The 10,507-nt window shown below is 54.4% G+C and overlaps 1 protein-coding gene across 1 annotated transcript; it reads right to left on the reverse strand.

Moving 5' to 3' along the window:
* Positions 1-1,097: 1,097 nt before the first annotated feature.
* On the reverse strand, positions 1,098-9,506 carry LOC118897785 (serine protease 40-like). Its single transcript, XM_036857112.1, has 5 exons — positions 9,143-9,506; positions 8,200-8,362; positions 6,037-6,311; positions 4,265-4,431; positions 1,098-1,418 (listed from the first exon to the last, which is right to left on the reverse strand). Exons 1-5 carry the CDS (start codon positions 9,504-9,506, stop codon positions 1,098-1,100), a joined length of 1,290 nt encoding a protein of 429 aa, XP_036713007.1.
* Between the last annotated feature and the right edge of the window lie 1,001 nt (positions 9,507-10,507).

Raw genomic sequence — 10,507 nt, forward strand, 5'->3', positions numbered from 1 at the left:
CTCGCATCTCAGGCCCAGCAGCCCTGCTGGGGAGACCATAACTGAGCCCACTGTCAAGGGAGGGCTTTCTCACTTCCAGACACTGCTGAACTGGGAAGGAAATCTCTGCGTGAGTGGAAGCAAGATTCTGGTGACCACGTGCATGTGACTTCACCTGTTCTCACTTGCTGGTGAGGTGACAGGGCTATCTGGGTGACAAGAGGTTTGGAAGGAATTTTCACAGAACACCTGATGGCACTTTGGACTCAGTGGACCTGCAATGACTCAGGGCTGCTCCCTGACCATCAGGGGTCCAGACTGGGGGCTGTGGTTGCAGGACTCTTCTGAGAGATCTGCTAACTAGTTAAGATTCTGTGACCCAGACATGTTTGCCAGGGGCAGCTCAGGACACGGCTTATGGGCTCAGTGCTGGGCCAGCAAGTCCTAGGCCAGCCCAACCTCAACCACTGCAGGACGTGGCAAGTCCACGGTGGGGGGAGTAGGGTGCCCTGGAGACTGGCAGAAGACAGGGCTGTAGGTAGAGGGGGAACAGGCTTGGAGCTGAGCCTTGGAACAGAGCTCTGAGGATGGCTGACCTGAGCCTCCTGGCCAGGGCCCTTTGCTGTCTACTTCAAATCAAGCCTTTCCAGCAGAGCCTCAGTGGCCTGTGGGCCTGGAAGAGCCTTCTCCATCCTCAGCTCAGGGCAAATCATCCATGGCTAGGACGACGATTATGTTGGCTACCACTGCCCTGCAGGCCCTAGGGCATGCCACTTCCTCCATGAAGTGATGCTTTGGCCCTGAGCCATGCCAGCTCTTCTGGAAGACTCACCGAGGAGGGTTCAGGTCCAGATGGCCAGCCAGCTGCTGGGTGCCCCTGTCCTTCCCCACCCCCATCCAGGGAGGAGCTCAAAGCACAGCTGGGGTAGGGGTGTGAGATGGCTCTGATGAGTCAGAAACAGGAGCAGGAAGTTTCTTCCATTATTTTTATTTTATCAGGCCGGGAGCAGACTTCAGATGGCCAGGAGGGCTCAGAGCTGAGCACATTCAAGTAGAACCCGTTGGCACTAATGCAGACAGGCTTCCAGAGAGAGGCCCAGGAGGGCCCCATGCATCTGTCACGGCCACCGTGTCCAGAGGAAACTCAGCAGCAGGAGGAAGGTCTGTGAAGTCACAAGGGTCAGGAAGCTCCTGGGCTTGTGGACGCTGCCCAGGGAAGTGAAGCTGGGCTCAGAAGGAGGTCTGCTCTCAGGAAGAGGGGAAGAAGGACCAGCATTGGGTGAGGCAGCCTGCTTCTCGGAGATCCACTGGGCGAAGTAGGAGACCTTGGTGAAGACGCTGGGGCTTACGGGCTCCTGGCAGGGCCGACTCCAGCTGGACAGCCCAATCAGAAGCCAGGTATTATTCAGCTGGCAGACGAGGGGACCCCCAGAATCTCCCTGAGGAAAGAGAGGGCATGAGTCATGGGGACCAAGATGGAGAAGGACATGCACTGCTCAGACAGTGTGAAGACACCAGAGTGGAGTTGAGGAGCCCTTGTGGCAAAGTGGGGATGTGAGTGAGTTATTCTCATCAGAATCACCTGGGCAATTTGAAAGGTCCAGACACAGGGTCCCACTGCAGACCTCCTGGATCAAAATCTCAAGGGTGGGGGCTTGGAGCCCATTTCACGTCTACAAGAATACACAGGGGGACCCCAGGATCTGGATGCCAGGCCTCTGCCCTTCCAGCCCCATGTGGGAGAAGGCGCCCCCCAGTGTCCTCCAGAACGGCCATGGCAGGCCTGGAGGCCTCTAGCTAAATCCTCTGCCTAGTACTGCATCCTACCTGGGACTTCATTTTTGACTCATTAAGGACTCCAGTTTTTCCTCGATTTCTTGATTAAGCGTCTTTAGAAAATGCCAAGCTGTTGGATGTGCTCAGAGGAAAAGAGGTGATGCCTGTGCCCAGGCTGGTGGGGTGGCTGGAATTGCAGGGGATCCCAAGGGGCTCCCAGAAGAATGTGAGGAACTTTCAATGTGGGATGCCAAGGCAGGAAGGCACCTGCCACCATGGGGCAGAATGCTTCCATCCCACAGGGCAAATGTGGGGACCAAGGAAACACAGCACCCCTCCAGCCTTCTGTTGAATGAGCATGCCTGAGCATGCTCTGTGTGTGGGAGACGATGAGGTGACATGCAACACAACACGGACAATGCATCCCACACATCTGCAGACTCCAGATGTGGAACAGGGGTGCCCAGAGGAGGGCCTTCAGAAAGCTTCTCTGACAAAAAGACTGGAGGGGTGAGCAAGGCCTGACTCTGGAAGATGCAGGCAGAAGTGGCCAGCACGCTTGGCATGGCTGAGGCCAAGGACTAGCAAGGCCAGCTCCCAGCTCTCATCAGCCAGGGGCTGGGGATGAAGGGAGCACTTAAGGACACTCAGCAGGGAAGTGACGTGACCTGAATCGAATTCTAAAAGGATAGCAGGGTGGTTCTGGGGCTGGGTGGAACACAGCCAGTGGGAGGACATGAAATGCTGCAGGGAGACCTGTCAGGACACGATTGTGGCAGCAAGGGTAACAAAGACAGGCAAGAAACAGTAAGGCACAGGGTTTGCCCTATATGACCCTTCCTCTCCATCTAAGGAAAGAATGGAGCAAGACAAGAAAACAGGATGAGTGCTGAGGGATGGGTCCTTGGTGTGCTGGTGTCAGAAGAAGGAGGAAGAGAGCAGGAAACACAGGAGGGGCCGCCCTCCGAGTCTGACGAAAGATGCTGGAGGGTGCACTGCTGAGTGGGGGGGCGAGGATGTCCACCAGCAGCCCCGGTGAGACCGAGGCCTTTGGTCATCTTGATAAGAGCCGTCTGGAGGAATGGCAGGTGCAGAAGTCTGATGCAGTGAGCTAAGGCAAGAAGGAGAAGTGAGGAAGCAAGAGAGGGCAAGTGCAGACACCCTGGGGCCAGCCCCGCTGGGAAGGCAGGCAGAGAATGAGGGCAGTGGGCAGAGGTGGGAAGGGTCATGTGGTGTGTTTTCAGATGGCAGCATGTTTCTAGGAGACAGAAAGTGCTAGAAAGAAGGTGCAGGAGAGGGAGAGGAGGCTGTGTGAGGAAGCTTGTGGGGCCACAGCCCCAGAGGAGGACATGGCCCCTCCAAGGTTGACTGTGACCATGCTCCCTTTCCTTGGGCTGTCCACTTCCCTTTCTGGGCCTCAGCTTCTCCCCCGTAAAATAGAAGCACTGCCCAGAGTGGGAGAAGACATTGACAGTGCACGCACGCAACATTGGACTCACAGCCCACAGTTCAATTTGAAATAAGGGCAAAAAAACGTGGATAGACACAACAGAAAAGGCAATACCCATATGAAAAAGTGCTTGCCTTCATTATTCACCAGAGAAATGCAAACGGAAAATGCATGCAATGGTTAAAATGAAAACGGTGGACAGTGTGAAGTCCTGGCAGCCACGTGGAGCAGCCATTGCTGGTGGGAGTGCAGATGGGTCCGAGCAGGTTGGAAGGCTGCTCTCCAGTATCTAGAAGAGGTGAGCATGTGCACATTTTATGGTGCAGTAACTCTACTCCCAGGGCTATACCCAGCCAAACTGTGAACCCATGTGCATTAAAACACACGCACAAGGATGTTCACAGCAATGCCATTCGCAATGGTCTCAAGCAGGAACTACCCAAATGTCGCCAACACTAGAATGGAAAAAGAAAATTACAGTATATTCACACAACAATAAGCAATAACAATAATTCACAACAATAATACAGTATATTCACACAACAATTACAGTATATCCACGCAACAATAAGCAGGTAATGCTGTACAACAATATGACACACAACCAAAACTCCACACAAGATGGACAGACCTCACAGACGTGACTGAAAGGGACCAGCCGAGGGTGTGTCGAGTGAGATTCCGTTTAAGTCCTGACGTGAACCCACAGGGCACTAGCAGCCAGGTTAAGGTTACTCTGCGGTGACAGGAAGGAGGTGTAAGACCGTTTGGGTGCCTGTTACATGAATGTGTCAATGTCTAAAAAAACACATCCAACAACACACTTGTAAAGTATGCCCTTTTCTATGTATGCTGTCCTTCAACAAAGCTCCTAAAAGTTATCAAGAAACTGGATGGGATAGACCAGCACCCTTTGGGGGCCTCTGTGCTTCAGCTCTGATGCTTCAGGATGGGGTGGGCCCAGGAAGAGGAAGTCAGGGGCTGGGGCAGGGTTCAGAGAAGACACAGAGGAGAGGTGACAGATGCCGCAGGAGAGGAGAGGCAGCCCACGTCACTCACTCGGCAGATGGACTTTCCTGTCATGAGGTCTCCGGCACACAGCATGTCATCACGTATAGAATAGGTATTGTTGTTGGGATCTGGCCCCTGGAAATACGATGTACAAACCTGGCTGTCGATGACACCAACCTCTCCCTCCTGCAGCGTGTAGGGAGCAGACAGGACCCCTGTGTGTGTGGGGGAGAGGGGTTCAGATGTGGGGTGTACCCTGGGAGAGAAACCAGCTCCCTCCCTAACCTTCCTGCTAATAGAGGTGCCATCAGTTCTAGCTGCCAGGACTGGGGAAGCCGTCAGAGATGTGCAAAGGTGAGGTGGAAAGACATCCAGGGCAGACGAGAGAGCAAATGTGAGGGGCCTGTGGTGGGGAGGACGAGGAGGGAGCTCATCGTGGCTGCAGTGGGGTGGGAGTGGCGGGGGAAAAAGATGAGGCAACATCATAGCAAAGTCCAGAGCAAGCAGGGCCTCCTCACCAGGATGTGGAGCTTGGATTTCATTCTGAGCACACTGGGAAACCACCGAAGGGTTATATTTAAAAAACAACGAATCTGGCTGCTATGTGGAGACAGAAGCGGAGGCACAGTGGGTGGATGCTGGAAGTCCTGGCTTGGCCAAAGTATGGCAGTGATGTCCTTAACAATGCCCAGTAGGGTTAGGTGGCGTGACAAACAAGGCATGGCCTTGCCTCTTGAGCAGCACCTGGTCTGGGGGCACTGCCCACATGGGTTCTATTTCTAGATCTTGCTCACAGATGGAAGGCATCTTCCCATGGCAGCATGGTGTTATGGTGACAGCTCGCTCCTATGGAGCACTTGCTGTGTGTGCCTCACGTGTCGCTGGGCTGGCCCAGGCTCAGCAACTGCGGTCAGGGGAGGGCACGGAGGAGGAAGGACAGCTGCCAGCTGAGACTCCCTTTGGTGTCATCTGCTCCCGGTCCTGGTAGCTGCTGCAGCCTGCGGCTCCCCTTCATGCCCCAACTCCTGCCCTCCCACCTGTCTTGGAGAATCCTCCTTGCCCTGTCAGTGGTTCTTAACAAGTGACAGTCCATCCCAGGAGAGTGTCTTTGGAAATTTTGGAGAGTTGGCTGTCCTCATGACGAGGCGTTGTGACTGACATCTGTGGCCAGGAGCAGGGATGCTGGCACTGGCCTGCATAGCAAAGAAAGTCCTGCCCCAAAGGCCTCCACTGAGATACTCTGCCAAATCATGACCTACAAATCATGCCAAATTGACATTCTCCTTTTTTTTTCACTCAATGTTATTATTTTTCTAAATCAAAAGCATTCACCCTAGAGCAAAAATCTTTGCCCAACATTTCTCCTCTCTCGGTCTAAAAATATGCAAGCCCAGCAAGCTGGCAGAAAGGGCAAGTTCCACTTGAGTTAAGGGGTGAGGGAAGTGAGGTTCACAGATGTAAAGGTTCTTAAGCCATAAATGCCCCAACTCCACCTCCCAGGCCAGAGAGCAGGCCTACCTTCATTTCCTTACTGGTGCCCCAAGTACCTTCTACAGCAGTGGAAGCTCAAGAGGTGTCCTGAAGGGGCCTGGCCCAAACAGGGCCTGGGAGTCAGGGTGGAATCCTGAATGCCTGAGTTAAAGAGCTCAGGTTCCTGATTCCAAAAGTTAGAGATGCTCAGACTGTTTTGAACCATGGACCGAAGGAAACTTGAACTGATAGCAGACATGCTATCAGGTCTGGAAGGGGTCCACAGTGGTCACTGCTCTCCCCCCTCCTCCTCAGCCCTTGTTCTCCTCGCCTGCCCTGCCCCCACTCACGTTCCTCGGTGACCATCCCCCAGCCAGTTATCCAACAGGAGGTATGAGGGGGCAACTGTGTGTTAGGTCCTGGGAGGCAGACGGGGCGGATGTAGTCGGAAAAGTCCACGGGCCGATACAGCTGCAACAGGGTGATGTCACTCCCCATGTAGTAGCGCTTGTTAAAGTCAGTGTTGACGATGACTCGGTACACTGATGCCTGCCGACTGTGGGAGGTAGGAGTTTTTAGCCGATAGTACCCTAGCAGGACTTTGTAGGCAGATGGATCATGGGACCTGTCGTGGGGAAGCTGCGTTATCACCCATGTCCGCTGGGTGCTGGGCCAGCATCCTCGCCCTGGCTGCTTACCTCCCACCCCCTCCTCCTGGTGAGACCCCACCGTTATTCAAAACCATTCTCTCTCCTCCCTTCCTAATACTGAGGTAGGTTTGATTGCTGTCCATAGACTCAGCACATTTGTCCTTTGAAAGTTTCTGATGGCTTTCCCAGCACGCACCAGAATCAAAGGAGCAGAGAATCTTCGTGCTGGAAAGAAACGTTGGGGGTACATCAAACTGTACCCCTTCAGTTTACATGAGCAGAGACTTGGCTCATTCCCAGCTCTGACCAGAACCCTTGGAAGTTCTCAGGGCCTGGGGTGATTCTCAAAGACCCTACTTCCCAGCCCAGAATGATGCATCCCCCTCCTGCCCAGTCCTCACACGCTGATTTCTCTAAAAGCTGGTCCTCCTCTGTTGACAGGCACTCAACAAGCCTTTGTGGAGCAAATAGAGGAGTGCATGGAACTAAACTTCTGGCTACTGGAACATGAGCAACTTTCCACCCACATGTCCTGCTTGGGCTGTCTCCCTACCCAGACTCCTCCCACAAGGCCCCTCCAGCTCCAAGCCCCTCCTCTGATGGGACCCATAGAGCTTCCTCTAATAGTGGCTCAGGGTCTACCCTCTTGCACATTCTGGCCTCCCATCCTGCATCACAGTAGTTGGGCTTGTGTCTCACTTTCCTGCTAGGATAAGAAACTTCAAGGTGGGTCCTGCATCTCCATGTCCCCCACAGTGGGCCTCACATGGGGCCTGGCACCCATGGGTGCTGAATGAATGAATAGAACCCAAGTGGGATCTCAAAGCCAGCTGATGCCAGCAGCTCTATCCTCCTAACTTGGAGGGTGACACTCTCCCCACCCACTCTGGGCACAGAGCAAGCCCAGAATGCACCTGAGGGGCAGCCCACTCTCTTGACTGCTGTGTCCCATCTCCCCAGACAGAGGCCATCTGCTTTATGCCTCGCTCTGGCCTGTTGGGACGGTGGTGACCACAGCTCCTCTTAGGCACATGCTTCAACAGAAGTGACAAGAAGAGCTGGGTCCCAGGATGCCTCCAGAGAGAAACATTTCAGACTGTGCAAGTGGTCAGGACCCAGGGAAGCCTCCAGCGGTTGTGCTGGAGATGGCCTGTGGATAGCCTGGCTTGAAGGGGGCAAAATGCTTGTCCACACCAGGGCCTGATGGATGCCCCCAGCCCTGGGAAGTGGGGGCCCTGGGACTATGGTTCCAACACAAAGCCTGAAGCATGTGGCCAGAGACACTACACACCCACCGCCATTTGCACAAGAGGAAAGTAAGGCTGAGATCTTGTGGACTCTCTAGAGCTGGGCAAGATGTAGAAACCAGAGTCCACCTTGAGTGGGAACAAGATCTAATTCCTTAAGTTTAGGGAAGATAAAAAGTAGACTGGAAGCACTTTCAATGGAACTAAAGTCTATTTTCCAGTATTTATTGATCATCACAGTTTGAGTTAATTTCCATTTAGCTATTTAAAAGTAAAGTACACACAGCTGAGACAACCACAACATCTTGGCAAGTCTTACCAAAGTGTGAGGAGGCATCCCTGGAGGGAGAGAGGAGGCAGATAGCCCCTGTCCTGGGATATGTGACTCAGACAGTCAGGAGACTGGAGTCCAGTGGGGAGCAAGGATGGCCTTCCAGGGAGGGGGAACTGCTGAGTCAAAGGCAGGGGCAACAGCACACACAGAGACACCTGGTGGCAGCAAAGCCTGAAAAAAGCCTGGGAAAAAAAAGCCTGGGACAACCTTCATCCCCTTCTGTTCTGCTCATTTGTGCTCCCTCCGCATCCCACCCAGCAGCGGGCTGTGGGGAAGACGTACAGTTGGAAACAGTGGGCAGCTGAGGCCACCCAGTAGGCACTGATGAGGGCGGCTCCACAGATGTGCTGACCATTGTAGAGCAGGCTGACCTGCCATGGCCACCGCTTCTCAGGTGCGTCCCGGCCACCAAAGATCCTCCCAGTTACGGCAGGCCGCCCACACACTGTGGAGACAGTCCCAGCCATGAGGCACCTGTGTTATGGATGCCAACCTCGGTGCCTCTAAATGTCAGCACCCATAGGACCCAGGGCCACCACAGCCCATCCTCCCACTTCATAGCTGGGAAATCCACGGCCCAGGGTGAAATGACATGGCCCACATGACAAAGGGCCACCTGGCTTCGCTGTTGATGGCAGCGCTAAGGAAGCAGCCTGCGGGTCTGGAGGGGGCGGGAAGGGAGGCAGCTGCAGAGGGTCTCAGCACACCAGCCGGGGGCAGAGGTCCGGGCCGGGAGGTGGTGCTGCTCCAGACCCTTTCCCAGACCTAGTTCACGTAACTAGCACCCCGCTGCCTGAAGTCCCAGAAACAGGCCTTCCAGAGTGATGCCACTGAGATGAAGTGGTTACATCCTTCTCACCCAGCCCAGTATTCTAGACAGACTGAGGCCAAATGGAACATACTCTGCTTGACAATTCCCCTCTGAAAGCAGTACTCCCTCATTTCCCAAATGAAGAGGGTGCGGGGGCCGACAGGGACCGGCCAGGTCAGGACTCGAGTCCTTGGACTGAGGACGCTTGAGATCTAGCGGGAAGAGCCGGCGGGGAAGATGGCCCTCCCTTCCCCCACCTCCCATGCCCCCCAGGGACCCAGGGACTCCTGAAACCGCTGGGCAGGTAGAGGTCCTACCTGTCTACCGTCGGGGCGGTGGGGGGGGCAGTAGGGGGAGGGGAGGGACATATGAGGGGAAAGCGACCTTGACCCTCTTGCCCGCCTGCCCACTCACCCTCTTCGGCGCGCAGTGGTGGTCCCGCTGCGGCTGGCTGTGGCGGTCCCGCTGTGGTGGTCCCAGCCACCTCAGTGTGCAGCAGGAGTGAGTGTAGGTACAGCAGGATGACAGCCAGGGTGCAGGCTCCCCGCCAGCCTGGACCTGAGCCCCCAGCCCCTTTGATCTCCATGTAGTCAGTCCTGCATCTGCGACCTGACTGAGCCGACAGCGGCTCGCGCGGGCCCTGGGGGGTGCTGGGAAACCGCCTCCTTTTGTGGGCCACACCCCTGACCCGGACCTGACCACCTGCCGCTCGCGCACACACACGCGCGTGCAATTGGAGAAGCAGCGTGCCACGTGTGTCCGGAGCTCTCGCAGCCATGGTCCGTAGAAGGCAGTAATCGCTGGGAGCCCCCAGGCTGATGCGGGGAGCAGAGGGCACATAGGACCCCTGCGTCCAGGGACCCCAGTTTGCGGGGAGACATCAGGACAGCTATGGCACTATGCCAAGGAATAAATACTAATGCTCAGAGGTCAGGTGCTTGTATAAGTGTCACCAAATGTGTCCAACTTGCTTTCAAGATCCAGTGCACTTTGCACTCATCTGTTCCTCTGCCCCCACTCCCCATGTGATCAGGTCAGGGCCACCAAGGGTAACATCCCTTTCTCAGACTCACTTGGTACTGTACAGCATGACATAATCATGGGGTGGATACTCACAGGTCTTTCCCACACTCAGCAGGAGGGAATTATACAAGAGGATGGGTCATTAGGGGGTCCAGCCACTGACCTCTAATGACTCATGTCCTTCCTTCTCAAATGCTAAATCATTCACTATGCCTCAAGGTCCCCAAGAGTCTCATCCCGTTAAACTTAAAATTCAAAGTCTCATCTGTTGGAGGAGGTCATCAAGAGGAGGTAATTGCAGGTTGACCCTGGAGCCAGACCTGGGCAACTGGGGGCTCCTCACCCCTCCCCCGCCCTTGGAATGTAGGTTTTGCCCACAGTGGGTGCTGGTCCAAGGATGCAGCCCTGAGAGAGGAAGGTGTTGGTGAGACCCTCTGGACAGTTTACCTGACTGAACCCAGTTAAGACCTCTGTGTAAACATTAAGAATCTGGGGAGCAGGTGCAGAGATCTATTTGTCTTGGGGCCACCAAGTTCTTTAAAGCTTAAAAATTTTCTTATAAATTCACTTGAAATAATAGAGACTTACTGTAAAAATTATGAAGAAAATAATAATTGTGGACACATCATGTCCCTTTTTACAGAAAGTAGCACATGTTTGCACTGGAAGAGTTCTATCAGGTTACTTCCTGCTAGTAGAAATCTGAGGGTCCAACTTTCATTTTGTACTTTCTCTGTCCCTTTCAGTACAAGATGG

This window comes from Balaenoptera musculus, chromosome 7 (assembly GCF_009873245.2).
Source record: "Balaenoptera musculus isolate JJ_BM4_2016_0621 chromosome 7, mBalMus1.pri.v3, whole genome shotgun sequence".
NCBI lineage: Eukaryota > Metazoa > Chordata > Mammalia > Artiodactyla > Balaenopteridae > Balaenoptera > Balaenoptera musculus.

Coding starts and splice junctions, on each gene's coding strand:
- LOC118897785 (XM_036857112.1), bottom strand. CDS start 9,506: ATGGCTGCGAGAGCTCCGGACACACGTGGCACGCTGCTTCTCCAATTG. Junction 6,312..8,199: donor GCTGCCCACTGTTTCCAACT/GTACGTCTTCCC, acceptor TCCCCACGACAG/GTCCCATGATCCATCTGCCT. Junction 4,432..6,036: donor GGGGATGGTCACCGAGGAAC/GTGAGTGGGGGC, acceptor CCACACACACAG/GGGTCCTGTCTGCTCCCTAC.